At 55.6% G+C, this 12,905-nt stretch overlaps 1 protein-coding gene across 1 annotated transcript in view; it reads left to right on the top strand.

The window, feature by feature from the left end:
* Window positions 1-12,881, top strand: part of DNAH1 (dynein axonemal heavy chain 1) — a 69,896-nt gene extending 57,015 nt beyond the window's left edge. Inside the window, exons 55-78 of the mRNA XM_065642266.1 lie at window positions 126-317; window positions 772-939; window positions 1,549-1,740; window positions 2,142-2,273; window positions 2,513-2,638; window positions 3,119-3,238; window positions 4,033-4,182; window positions 4,563-4,723; window positions 4,831-5,056; window positions 5,139-5,334; window positions 5,962-6,113; window positions 6,602-6,802; window positions 7,020-7,160; window positions 7,608-7,766; window positions 8,142-8,273; window positions 8,349-8,609; window positions 9,023-9,202; window positions 9,289-9,465; window positions 10,224-10,394; window positions 10,586-10,716; window positions 11,107-11,251; window positions 11,522-11,728; window positions 12,136-12,370; window positions 12,760-12,881. Of these exons, the coding sequence (XP_065498338.1) occupies window positions 126-317; window positions 772-939; window positions 1,549-1,740; window positions 2,142-2,273; window positions 2,513-2,638; window positions 3,119-3,238; window positions 4,033-4,182; window positions 4,563-4,723; window positions 4,831-5,056; window positions 5,139-5,334; window positions 5,962-6,113; window positions 6,602-6,802; window positions 7,020-7,160; window positions 7,608-7,766; window positions 8,142-8,273; window positions 8,349-8,609; window positions 9,023-9,202; window positions 9,289-9,465; window positions 10,224-10,394; window positions 10,586-10,716; window positions 11,107-11,251; window positions 11,522-11,728; window positions 12,136-12,370; window positions 12,760-12,881 (4,077 nt within the window). The remainder of the gene's footprint in view (window positions 1-125; window positions 318-771; window positions 940-1,548; window positions 1,741-2,141; window positions 2,274-2,512; window positions 2,639-3,118; window positions 3,239-4,032; window positions 4,183-4,562; window positions 4,724-4,830; window positions 5,057-5,138; window positions 5,335-5,961; window positions 6,114-6,601; window positions 6,803-7,019; window positions 7,161-7,607; window positions 7,767-8,141; window positions 8,274-8,348; window positions 8,610-9,022; window positions 9,203-9,288; window positions 9,466-10,223; window positions 10,395-10,585; window positions 10,717-11,106; window positions 11,252-11,521; window positions 11,729-12,135; window positions 12,371-12,759) is intronic.
* The last annotated feature ends 24 nt before the right edge of the window (window positions 12,882-12,905 follow it).

Genomic DNA, 12,905 nt, shown 5'->3' with positions numbered 1-12,905 from the left:
CTGCCTGTGCATTGCATCCTCTAAATGTCCTGTGTCTGCCCCCATCTGCCCAGGTCAGCTGAGGGACGAGCACCACATCTCCCCAAGAACCAAGCCAACCCACTGTCTCCATTTGTGTTTTGAAGGTGCGAGCAATGCAGCGGCCTCCCCCCGGTGTGAAGTTGGTGATTGAAGCTGTCTGCATTATGAAAGGAGTCAAGCCCAAAAAGGTGCCAGGAGAAAAGCTTGGCACCAAGGTGGATGACTACTGGGAGCCAGGCAGGGGCCTTCTCCAGGACCCAGGGAAGTTCCTGGACAACCTGTTTAAGTACGACAAGGTAAGTGGTGGCAGAGGGAGACCAGGGCTCAGGTGTTGCCTCACAGAGATCCTTCTCACAGCAATGAAGCTTAAAGCTCTTTGTGGGCAACACCCTTCAGCAACACAGAGGATTACGATGTGTTTGGCCTGGAAGTCCTCATGTCAGCTGGTGGCACTTCATTGCCTTGTGTAAGGGGACCCAAACACACAAGTCGTTCTCTTCTGTCCCCCTGCTCTTTCCACATGGAGGAGCTGGATGGAAGCAGCATGGGAAGGGATTTACCCAACCCCACAGCTGTGCCTCCCAGGCCTCAACACACAGCAATTTGATTCCTCTTGCACCAGTGCGATGCCAGAACCACCCTACCAGGTCCTGGGCCAAGCTGCAGCCACCAAGACCTTTGAGACCCTCCTCAGTCAGATTTCTAGCACAGTCATCACCAATCTCCATTCTCTCCCACCGTTCTTTGCAGGACAATATTCCAGAAACTGTGATCTTGGCCATCCAGCCCTACATTGACAATCCAGAGTTTCAGCCAGCTGCCATCGCCAAGGTCTCCAAAGCTTGCACCTCCATCTGCCAGTGGGTCCGTGCCATGCACAAGTACCACTTTGTGGCCAAGGCCGTGGAGCCCAAGCGGGTAAGAGGCAGCATGACCCGGTTGTGTTAGGGAACGCAGTACTAGCAGCCCCCTTCTGCAGAGTCACCGTGTTCTGCAGGTCAGGACACAATGTTCAGAGCAACACTTAGCAGAACCAAGGCCTCAAAACGCATTAATATCACAAAGTAGAAAAATAAGCAAACAAAAATCAGCTTAGAATGCTGGGACAGAAGTGATACCTTGTTCTTAGTGCCGAGTTCCAGGCTCAGCAGAAACTGCACTTACAGAAGCATTTCCTCATCTCGCTAGTGTTTCAGCCTTAATCCTTGCCTAACCATTTATTATTATTTTGGTGCCAGCAGAGGAACCTTTTTTCCTCTTCACCAGTGGGCCACATCCTGACCTTGTGTAAGCTGGCACAGGCTCTAGGCTTTCAGGAGCTCTGCAGAAATGCCCTCCTCACTCCTATTTTTATTGCTGAGCTTGCAGAACATCCCCCTGGAGTTACACAGGTCAACCTTTGTCACAGGGAAGGATCTCAGTATCATCTAGTGCTTTTATGGAAAACCAGCTCCAAGGTCTCTGGCTTTGGGGAAGAGCCTGGTGACACACACAACATACCCACCATTTCCTTGTGCATCTCCCCAGCGAGCCTGGCAGGAGGCAGAAGAGGACCTGCGTGCCACTCAGCAGGTCCTTGATGAAGCCAAGCAACGCCTGCAGGAGGTGGAAGGTGGCATTGCCATGCTGCAAGACAAGTACAAGAACTGCATAGCCAAGAAGGAGGAGCTAGAGATGAAGTGCGAGCTGTGTCAGCAGAGGCTGGTCCGCGCTGATACGGTAAGGGACAGAGCTGGTTTCTGCCTGCTTACATGAGACAACCTGATTTCAGGTCAAGGAGCGCAGTGGTGAAAACCTCTCTGTGCCTGCAACTCAGGACAATCCTAGGCTGGAGCTGCCTGGCCAGATCTCAGCAGCACAATACTGGGGAAGCTAAGCTAGCCAGGCACTGGTATGAAAAGCTGCTGTCCTCCTGTGCACATCTTCTTCAGCCAGCTACAAGTGTGCAGGACAGCTGAGAGCAGCCCAGTGATCCCAGAATTAAGTGCTCACAGCTGGGGACAGAACTCAGGATATGACAGAGGCCACACTACAACCTCTGGTCACCTGCAGCATTACCCAGGTCCAGGACACAGGGTTAGACTACTAAGCAGCTCTCATGTGTGCAACTTACCCCACAGCTCATAAACAGCCTAGCTGATGAGAAGGTGCGCTGGCAGGACACTGTCGAATGCCTGGATTACAAGATCAACAACATCACTGGGGATGTGCTGGTTGCAGCTGGCTGTGTGGCTTACCTGGGCCCTTTCACAGTAAGTGCACAATGCTCCCTGCAAGGGGCTCACTCAGCTGCTCTGCTCCCCTGACCTGCTGCTGGCCGGTTCTGCTGGGAGAAAGGAACAGGGCAAAAGGGTGCGAGGTCCCACCTGGATCTCTGTATTTGTACCAGAGGCACAGAGGGTCCCATTTGAATGGAAAGAGGAGGGTTTAGATGCTCACAGCAGACTAGGTGCAGCTAAAAGAAAGGCTGTGATGGTGCTTCTCGTGACAGGGACAGTACCGCGTGGCGCTGTGCGAGGAGTGGATGAGGCAGGTGTCAGAAAACAACATTCCTCACACCGAGGAGCCGAACCTGATTAGCACCCTTGGAGACCCCATGGAAATCCGCTCCTGGCAGGCAAGTTGCTGAAAAACCTGACACTTCAGGCTGAAGGTGCCTCAGGCAAAGGCTGAAACAGCTCCCCCCTCACTAGATCACCTAGTGGGGGGACAGACCCCAAACCAAACAGCTCAGTAACGACCAAGTACCTTCACACCACAGAGCCAGAATTGCTGCTGGGGCTTCTTGCACAATGAGCAGGAGAGGACCTGACAGCATCCAGGGCAGCAACTCTGAGGGCATCAGCCTTAACCTGCGAGGTTTCCGCTTCACAAACCACAGGCTTTGAGCAAAACACTGGCCACAGCTTGCCCAAGCCTAACTCAGCAGCTTCAGGCAGAGCTGCAGCTCTGGGCTCAGCTGCTATCAGTGGTACCCTCACCACCATCCCGTGGACACCACACCAGGACCATGGAGGGGCTGGAGCAGCAAGGGCTTCTTTTTGATCAGCTGTCTTGTGCTGCCAGGTGTTCCCAACAGCTTTTTCTGCCCCATTAGGTTGCCGGCTTACCCAATGACACCCTCTCTGTGGAGAATGGAGTAATAACACAATTCTCCCAGCGCTGGACTCACTACATAGATCCCCAAGGACAAGCAAACAAGTGGATCAAAAATCTGGTAAGAGCTGTGGGGAGGAAAGCGAGGTCTGCCAGGATGGTGGAAGCAGTTTTCTGTTAGGAACTGCACAGAACAGCCTTGGGCTTTAGGCTCCAGAGCTGTGAGACCTACCACTGTCCCAGCCCAGCCTCCCCATCTATGTTAATATCAGGTGGATTTCTCTGCTTGGGGAAATGAGCACAGGGCAGGAAGGGGACCAACTATAAGCAAGTTAGGCATCAGATTCCTGTTCTGGAGGCCTTACATCCTTCACCACACCCTAAAACATACAGAACAACATCAGCACCTCCCACAACAGCCTGTAGGGTCCCAAGAACAGAAGGGATCAGGGTGGCATTACCTGACTGGCAAGCACAGTCCCTGCTGCTAGAGCACTGAGGACACAGACCCCAATCTCTGCTCTTCCTTTAGAGAGGCACCCACTGCTCTTTTGAAGGCTCAGGCAGAAGGCTCAGGCAGCTGCTCCTGTTTTGCCCCACCAGGGATTTTTCCCACCCACCTGCTCTCACTTTGCAGGCAAACAAGCTGACTTACCTGTGCAGGGTTTGGCAGTAGTGTGGCTCTCTGAAGGAGCTTCTCCCCCGTTCTTCCCCTTCCTGCTGCCCCCTCGGGCTGTCACTAGTGCCTGGTGATGTGGGCTAAGCTTGCCAAAGTAGCCAAAAACTAGCTGAGCAAGAAAGTGCATTATTTCTACTGCTCCCAGTACACCAGTGAGAGGTGTACCACACACCAGAGCTGGGTGTGAAGGTGGGCAGGACACTGCAGGTACCTTGTCCTCCCCTGCTGCCTTTCAGGAGAAAGTGAACGGCCTGGAGGTGACCAGACTGAACAACCGAGACTTCCTCTCCACTCTGGAAAATGCCATTACCTTTGGGAAGCCCTTCCTGCTGGAGAATGTTGGCGAGGAGCTGGATCCAGCTCTTGAGCCTGTCCTGCTGAAACAGGTTCTGTGTTTCACTTTGTCAAGGAGGGCTCCTGGCTGGGCTGGAAGCGGGGTCTGGCTGGGCTGCGGTGGGACGGGGTGGCTTTGCAGGTCTCTCTGGACAGGCAGCACTGACAGGGATGATGCCTGGTGTGTACTCATTGGTCTTTGCAAGGGCTCTGACGTGTCAGTTGCCTCCCGCACACCCCGCTCTCCTGCCAACAGGTGTTTTGCCTTGGCCTTCAGGTTCAGGCCTTCGGGTCTGCTGGGTAGCTTTGAGCTCCTCTGTCCAGAGAGTCTGCAGACTCTCTCCTCACTACAGAGCGCTGGGCACCACGGGATGCCTTTCATTATGAGAGGTGGCCGTCCCAGCCTTCCTGCATTTGTCCGTCTCCGGTACAGACCTTCAAACAGCAAGGCAGCACGGTGCTGAAGCTGGGGGACACAGTGATCCCCTACCATGACAGTTTCAAGATGTACATCACCACCAGCCTTCCCAACCCTCACTACAGCCCGGAGGTTTCCACAAAGCTCACCCTCATCAACTTCACCCTCTCGCCCAGGTACCCGCTTACCCCATTAGCTGCCCACCCTGCTCTGCCTCATTCCTCATGGTCCTCAAGCTTTTGGGCCTTCTATCCCCCTCTCACCTCCGTGGCTTTTGTTGTAGTGGCTTGGAAGACCAACTGCTGGGACAAGTGGTGGCTGCAGAGCGGCCTGACTTAGAAGCAGCTAGAAACCAGCTCATCGTTAGCAATGCTGAGATGCGTCAGGAGCTGAAGAAGATAGAAGACCAGATCCTGTATCGGCTCAGCACTTCTGAAGGAAACCCTGTAGATGACTTGGAGCTCATCAAAGTGCTGGAGGCATCCAAGCTCAAGGCGGGAGAGATCCAGGTCAGAGATGGAGGTGCTCTGCCTGTGCAACTCTCTGTCCCCTGCCTGCACTTCACTAACCATGACATCCTCTGTCCCCCAGGCCAAGGTGATGGTGGCGGAGCAGACAGAGAAGGACATCAACATCACCCGCCTGCAGTATGTGCCTGTTGCCGTCCGCTCGCAGATCCTCTACTTTTGTGTCTCGGACCTGTCCAATGTGGACCCCATGTACCAGTACTCACTCAAGTGGTTCCTCGACATCTTCCTGATGGGGATCAGTAACTCCGAGAAAGCAGGTGCATGCCCAGGACAGCCCCGTCCCGTCCCCTTCCTTACCCTGTGTTCCTGTTTTGGTGGCAGCAGAAGGCAGGACATCTGTGAGTCACAGCAAACACACCTGCTCGTGTAGGCTCTCAGCACAGCCCAGAGCTGCCCCGAGTGGTGCCCACACAAGGGAAGGGAAGGTTTGGTTGCAGCCAGCCCTCCCTTCTCTTCCCCACTGCTCCTCTGCTGCCCTGTCTGACCGGGCAGGAGGGATGTCAGTGCCAGGGCACACTCATGGTACATGCTGTCCTGGTAACAGCGTGACTCTGCTTGTCACGGGGTCACCTCCGCGCACAGGTCGTGGCTGCTGCTGCCGGGCTGGGGCAGCTCTCCCCGCCGTGTCAGCCGGGCTGGTGGTGGCTGGGCTGTGCAGGCTGCCGCGGTGCCACATGGACACCCTCCCAGTGCTGGGGCCATGTCTCACAGCTGTGTGCTTTCACAGGGGTTTCTGTGCCGAGTCTGTGTTTGCGAGCAGCCTCTGTTCTTCCCGGGCAGGGTGCGAGTGTGCCTCCACCAGGCACCGACAGCTGACAGGGAGAGCACCCTCCACGTCACCCACAGCAACCACCACCCTTGTCTGGTTGTTGCCTTTTTTTCAGACACTGTGAAGGACCGGATTGAGAACATCAACAACTACATCACTTTCAGCCTCTACAGCAATGTGTGCCGTAGCCTCTTTGAGAAGCACAAGCTCATGTTTGCCTTCCTGGTTTGCATCCGGATTCTGATGAATGATGGGCAGATCGATATGGTGAGCAAATCACCTTGATCCTGTGATGGGATCCTGTCAGACCAACTCAAGCCCAGCCTGTTCAGTCCCCTTGAATAGTGTGCTGGGGTGGAAGAGGAGCCTTGTTCCCTGGGGCTGGGGGCAGGCTGGTGGGAAAACCCGGGACCTCTCTCTGCACTCAGATCTCAGACCTTTGCCTGTGTCTATGCAGAGCTGCCTAGCCTAAATCACCGGCAGCTTGGGTGGGTTTGCTGCCAGACTGCTGCAAAGGTTAGCAAGTTCAGAGGGAGCAAGCAGAGATTAGAAGACAGAGGAAAGCTACTGGCAGCTGAACAGTGATGTTGGTCTCACAAGACCCTTGAGTTCATTTACTCCTCAACACGCACACCTGGCAGGGGACGCAGCCAGAAAGTTACTACAGGATTTTACTTGGACACAGCACAAACCCATGTGCCTCAGGCCCGAGTAGGTAGGCTGTGATCCCTCACCACGTCCTGTCTTGTTCCCAGGAGGAATGGCGGTACCTGCTGTCAGGAGGGACCATAAAGGAGATGCAGGAGAACCCAGCTCCAGGCTGGCTGAATGAGAGAGCATGGGGAAACATCCTGGCCTTGAGCAACCTGAAGAACTTCTCTGGCTTTGCCGATGATTTTGCAGCCAACCTTGCAGCGTTCAGGGCCATTTTTGACAGCCTCAAGCCTCACAGGCAAGTGCCCCCTGCAGTACTTGGCACTTCCCCAGTGGAAGCAGCTCTGGTCCCTTGCTGATGATTTCAAAGCTACTGACAACAACCTCAGCAAAGTGACTGAAACGTTCTTGTCCCTTTTGAAACCCCAGTGGCTGCTTGCAGGCAGCTTGGGTGCTTCTCGGGGGAGCTGCAGAGTCTGGCACATCCTCCTAAAACACACCTAATTGCTTTGCAGGCAGCCCCTGCCTGGGAAGTGGGAGACAGAGCTTGATGCATTCCAGAAGCTACTGGTTCTGCGGTGTCTGCGGGGAGATAAGGTCACCAACGCCATGCAGGACTTTGTGGCGCTGAAACTGGATCGGCGGTTCATTGAGCCGCAGGTAACCAGCCAAAAGGAAGCGCTGGTGGGGCCAGGAGTGGGTGAGGGGGCTTGCTGTCAGTGGGCCGTCAGCACTTTCCAGCTGCGGTGAGAGTGCTCCCGCCTCTCCATCTGCAGAGAAGGGGGACACCAAGTGTCCTCACAGCTGGGGAAACACGTCTTAGTCAACAGATCTCCTGCCTGTGGTCCACCACTTAAACTGCACTGGGAGGGTGCAGGTAGTTCAGGCATATGGGGGAAGAGTTTGACAGGTGGGAAAGCGGTCACTGCCCTGACCCCGCTGCTGCTGGAGGAAAGCTGTACCAGGCCCTTATTGAACGTGTTTCTGGCCTCAGCACCCAAGAGCACGCTGGTGCCTTGGAGAGGAGCTGGTGGACAGGGGGATGAGGAGGTGCTGCACGTGGTGCCACCGTGGCCCCTCTGCTCTCACCCACATTCTGTGTTGCAGACCTCTGACCTCTCAGTCGTCTTCAAGGAGTCCACTGCCACCACCCCCCTGGTGTTTGTGCTGTCCCCAGGCACTGACCCAGCTGCCGAACTCTACAAGTTTGCTGAAGAAATGAGGTTCTCCCAAAAGCTCTCTGCCATTTCTCTGGGCCAAGGCCAGGTAAGCTGCTGGTGCTGACCTGGGGCAGCACTGTCCTGCTGGCACTCCCAGTGATCTTACTGAGCTCAAATGAGGTCAAACACACTTGCAGCACAGTGAAAACACCCTCTTGCATCAGGATTCTCTCCCAAGTCCATGCCTAGTTCTTCCATTCCCTCCACCTTCCCACACCATGACCCACGGGCTTGCAAAAGCTGCATAAGGGCCCTTGCTGTGGCATCAGACAACAAAGATCTAGCTGAGCCGTGGGGACAAAGCCAGGCTGTAGCTCTGGCAAGTGGTCCTTCCACCCAGCAGCTGCCTCCCTGTCCAGCTTGGCAGGGCACAGCCCACAATGGACCAGGGTCTCTGAGCTCTCCTCATTTGCCTCCTTAGGGCCCCCGTGCTGAAGCCATGATGCAGAGTGCCATGGAGAAGGGCAACTGGGTCTTCTTCCAGAACTGCCACCTGGCCCCGAGTTGGATGCCTTCACTGGAGAGACTGGTTGAGGGCATTGACCCCAGCGAGGTGAGTGGTTCCGCTGAGCAGCCTGCCCGCTCGGGGGGCATGGGAGGAGCCCAGATGTATTCCATCCATCCACAGGTTCCCCATAAAACCAGAGGGTCAGTGCAGGAGCAGCTGCAGTGGCTGTGCCTGCACCCTCTGAGCATGTGCTGCCCTCTGGATTTCCAGGTGCATCGGGACTTTCGCCTCTGGCTCACCAGTCTTCCAAGCAACCACTTCCCTGTGTCCATCCTCCAGAATGGCTCCAAGATGACCATTGAGCCGCCCCGCGGGGTCAAAGCCAACCTGCTCAAGTCTTACGTTAGTTTCAGTGATGACTTCTTGAATTCTTGCCCCAAGGTAAGACCCAGGTTGTGCTTTGGTTTGCTGTGCCCAGCCTGTGCCTACTCCAATGTATGCTCTCCACCTAGACATTTCTCCTCTCTGGGCATAGATCTTTCAGGGGTGGGCTGTTGGTATTTCTCATAAGCCTACAGCTCCTCTGATGAGCCAATTAGAAGTTTAACTTTGAGAAACAGAAGCCAACAGGATTGCAGAGGCCCGGCGCAAGGCCCTTGCAGCTCTCTTTAAGCACAGGAGCAGGGTACAGCCTTCTCGGCACAGCAGCTGACAGAGGTTTCCACCTCTCCAGGCTCCAGCTGGCATTGCTGAACTGGCACATCTACTCTGCCAGGTCCCAGGAGGAACCTGCCCCATCCAAAGATACCTTCTCCAAGGCTGAGCACCTCTTCTCTCTGCTCCTCTGCCCACAGGTCACGGAGTTTAAATCCTTGTTGCTATCACTTTGCTTCTTCCATGGGAACATGCTGGAGAGGAAAAAGTTTGGGCCTCTGGGGTTCAACATCCCCTATGAGTTCACGGATGGAGACCTCCGCATCTGCATCAGTCAGCTGCAGATGTTCCTGAGCGAATACACAGATATCCCCTACAAGGTAAGCATGTGAGGTGGGTCCTCCCACGGGAGGAATGGGCTCCCAGTGCACGTGTGAGTCGGAAAGCCACGGTGGGTCCCTCGCAGGTGCTCAAGTACACGGCTGGGGAGATCAACTACGGCGGCCGTGTGACTGACGACTGGGACAGGCGCTGCATCATGAGTATCTTGGAAGATTTCTACAAGCCCGAGGTTCTGACTCCTGACTTTGCCTATTCTGAATCAGGGGTCTACAAGCAGATCAGCACCTCTTCTGACCTCGACGTGAGTACTCCAGCAACAAACTGCAGCTCGTAGATGCAGGGAGATTGTCATAGTACAAAGGGGATCTACTCCTCCCTGAAGCCCCCTGCATTGCCATTTCCTTGGGGGAATATAGGTTTGTAAGAACATGGAGATGGCTTTCAGGAAGCTGCATCTGTTTCAAGCAACAGGAGGAAAATCTTGTCCCTGTGCACAGGAGGTGGTAGCAGCTACCACCACAGTTCCCCAGCTGAAAGCTTTTATACTCTGAATCATTTTGATGTCACACACCTAAAGTACCTGAGGAGCTCTGCAGGAGGCACAGCAGGAAGCTCACTGCTAAGCTGCCCATTCCGGTAGCATGTTTGCTTCCACACAAACACAATTTAACTCCCCAGCCATACCGCAAACCATGGCCATGGCCTTTGCTTAGCCACCAAACCTGGCTCAGAGGAGCTGCCACCCTGTCAGTGTCCCCAGCAGCCCCGGTCCTGTGTCAGGCAGCATTGCTGAGGGCACACAGAGGCTGTGCCTCAGTCAAAGCTGTGAGTTAGGTCTCCTGGCTGTGGCAGGAGACAAGGAGCTCTGTAAAAGTCAGGTGAATGAATCTCAAACACCAAGACTAATATCTCCCCACTGAACCTGCCGGTCTGTGATCTGTTGGGTTTAGCTTATCCAGCAGCCATGGCTTAGTCATTTATTCTGGGCCAGGCCCAAAGGGGCACCACAGCTTTATGCCCGTGCTCTCAGCCTCACAACTTGTTTGGGCTCCTCTCCAGGGCTACCTCCAGTACATCAAGGGCCTGCCCCTCAACGACAGCCCGGAGCTCTTTGGTTTGCACGACAACGCTGATATCACCTTTGCTCAGAACGAGACCTTTGCTCTGCTGGGGACCATTACGCAGCTGCAACCCAAGACCTTGACGGTGGGAGGACGCAGCAGGGAAGAGGTGGGTGTCCCGATCCCATCAGTGCTCTGGCAGCCAGTGCCCAGCATGGGCAGCGAGCACAAACACCAGCTCTCAGCAGCCGCCACCCAGCCTGCTGGCTGCCAGCAAGGGCACTGCCAGCCAGGCATTAGCTCTCCCCCCGCAGCAGCCATGGCCAAGAGGATTCTCACCAACTTGCTTCTTCCCTCCAGCTCGTGGAGGAAACCGCCAGGGAGATCCTGGCAAAGGTTCCTGCCCCCATGAACGTGCAGGAGGTGATCCACAAGTACCCCCTGCTCTATGAAGAGTCCATGAACATGGTGCTGGTGCAGGAGGTGATCAGGTAAAACCCCTGTAGGATCATGTCCTGGGCCAGTGACCAGCTGGTCCCTTGGGGAACAGCAGAAACTTGCAGGCCCCTGCTCCCACCCACCCTTGAGGAACCTCACTGCTGAGCATGGCAGTGGCGTTGGCAGCCACAGTAACAACTGTGTTGTCCCAGCCAGGGCCTTCAGCTGGTCTCTGTCCCGCAAGGACTGACCAGTGTCTCCATCCACTACCGTCAGCAGTCCGGGGTGGGGGACAGCTATGAGACCTCGTTAAAGAGGAATGGGGCTGTGGGTTACATGGAGGAGTTTCACTTTTTGTACAGAGATCCAGATCCTCTCTGGGCGGATGTGGGTGATAAACCACTGCATTGAGTCACTCTGCTCCCTCTGCTCTTTCTCTGTAGGTACAACACACTCCTGGAGGTGATTGCTCAGACACTGAAGGATTTGCTGAAAGCTCTCAAGGGCCTGGTTGTGATGTCCTCTCAGCTGGAGCTGATGGCCAGCAGCTTGTACAACAACACTGTCCCCGAGATGTGGAGTGCCAAGGTACGTGCCCTGGCCAGCCCAGCCACCCGCAGGAGCTTACCCAAACCAGGGGAATGGGTCATTGACCACCACAGCTGGCCTGGGCTACCTCCCATGGAGCTGGCTCTTGCTTCTCTGGCATAGAGATGTCTCCTGCCCAGTGCAGCTCACAGTTGTTCCCAGCCCTAGGCTGGATGAGCCCCTGAGCTCTGGGCAGCTGCCAGCACTGGGGGCATGAGGTCTGGGCTGTCCTTGCATGTCTTCAACTCCCTCCCTGTGGGTCCCCTGCAGGCCTACCCATCACTGAAGCCCTTGGCGTCATGGGTGGATGACTTGGTGCAGCGGATTGAATTCCTGCAGAAATGGATCAGCCGCGGGATCCCCTCCGTGTTCTGGATCAGCGGGTTCTTCTTCCCCCAGGCCTTCCTCACTGGGACACTGCAGAACTTCGCCAGGAAGTCCGTCATCTCCATTGACACCATCTCATTTAGCTTCAGGGTAAGTCAGACAGACGCTCTGGATTTTTCTGGATTTTTGAGGAATCTGCTGCTAGGCAGCTACAAAGGCAGCAGCTCTAGCCCTGACCCATCCCAGAAGTGAACCACAAGCTGCCCCTGGACCCCATCAACCCCTTTGTGCTTAGATACACCTGCCCATGCTGCCAGAGACCTCCACAAAGCACAGAGAGACCTCTCTGCCTCTCCAGACCTGCCACATTCCTCTCCATAGGCTGTCCCACAGCCTCATGATGTGAGATGCCAGAAAACCCAGCCCAGCCCATCTGAGCACTGGGGTGGGCTCTGCTTTGGTAGCACTGACTTAGCTAAGAGCAGTTTTAAGGGATCCTGGGGTCCCCCTCCAGGGACAGGCCTTGATCAGGGCCCTGGGCCCGCTCTCCTCCACAGGTGATGAAGGAATCGGTGAGCAAGCTCACCCGCCCTCCCAAAGAGGGCTGCTACATCCACGGCTTGTTTCTCGAAGGCGCCCGCTGGGACCCCACTGCATTCCAGTTAGCAGAGTCGCGCCCCAAGGAGCTGTACACGGAGATGGCCGTTATCTGGCTGCTGCCTGTCCCCAACCGCAAGCCTCCCGTCACTGGCATCTACCTGTGCCCAATCTACAGGACTCTCACTCGCGCAGGTAGGTGCCCTAAGACAGGTCTCCAGAAGCAAGGGAGATGGTAGAAGCAGATAGGAAGGGTGGTCCAGGAGAGGCTGCAGGAGCTCCTCCTCCTCCTACCATGCACAGACAGGGGCTGAGACCACCCAAGGAAAAAAGGTTTCTCCTGCTCTGGTTGTGGAGACAGAGCAGATGGGGACCCTGGTTACACAGCAGTGCCTCTGGCCAGGCTCTCCTTGAGCCCACACCCAGAAATACACCAGCCTTTCCCCCAGCCCTGCTCAGCCTGGCATCTAGCATGGGGATGGGCCAGGGGATCTCACACAGGGTTACGTGTATGGGACTCCCCATCAGTGTGCAGCAGCCAGAGCTGCAGTACCACCCTCCTGCCCTCACTTCTTCTGCTGCAGGCACACTGTCAACAACAGGCCACTCCACCAACTACGTGATTGCTGTGGAGATCCCTACAGACAAGCCCCAGAAGCACTGGATCAAACGGGGCACAGCCTTGATCTGTGCCCTGGACTTCTAGCCAGAAACCCCCGTCCTGCACAGA

Source organism: Caloenas nicobarica, chromosome 11, assembly GCF_036013445.1.
Source record: "Caloenas nicobarica isolate bCalNic1 chromosome 11, bCalNic1.hap1, whole genome shotgun sequence".
Lineage (NCBI taxonomy): Eukaryota > Metazoa > Chordata > Aves > Columbiformes > Columbidae > Caloenas > Caloenas nicobarica.
The sequence above is the reverse complement of the archived record's forward strand: the minus strand, read 5'-3'. Positions and strand labels throughout refer to the sequence as shown.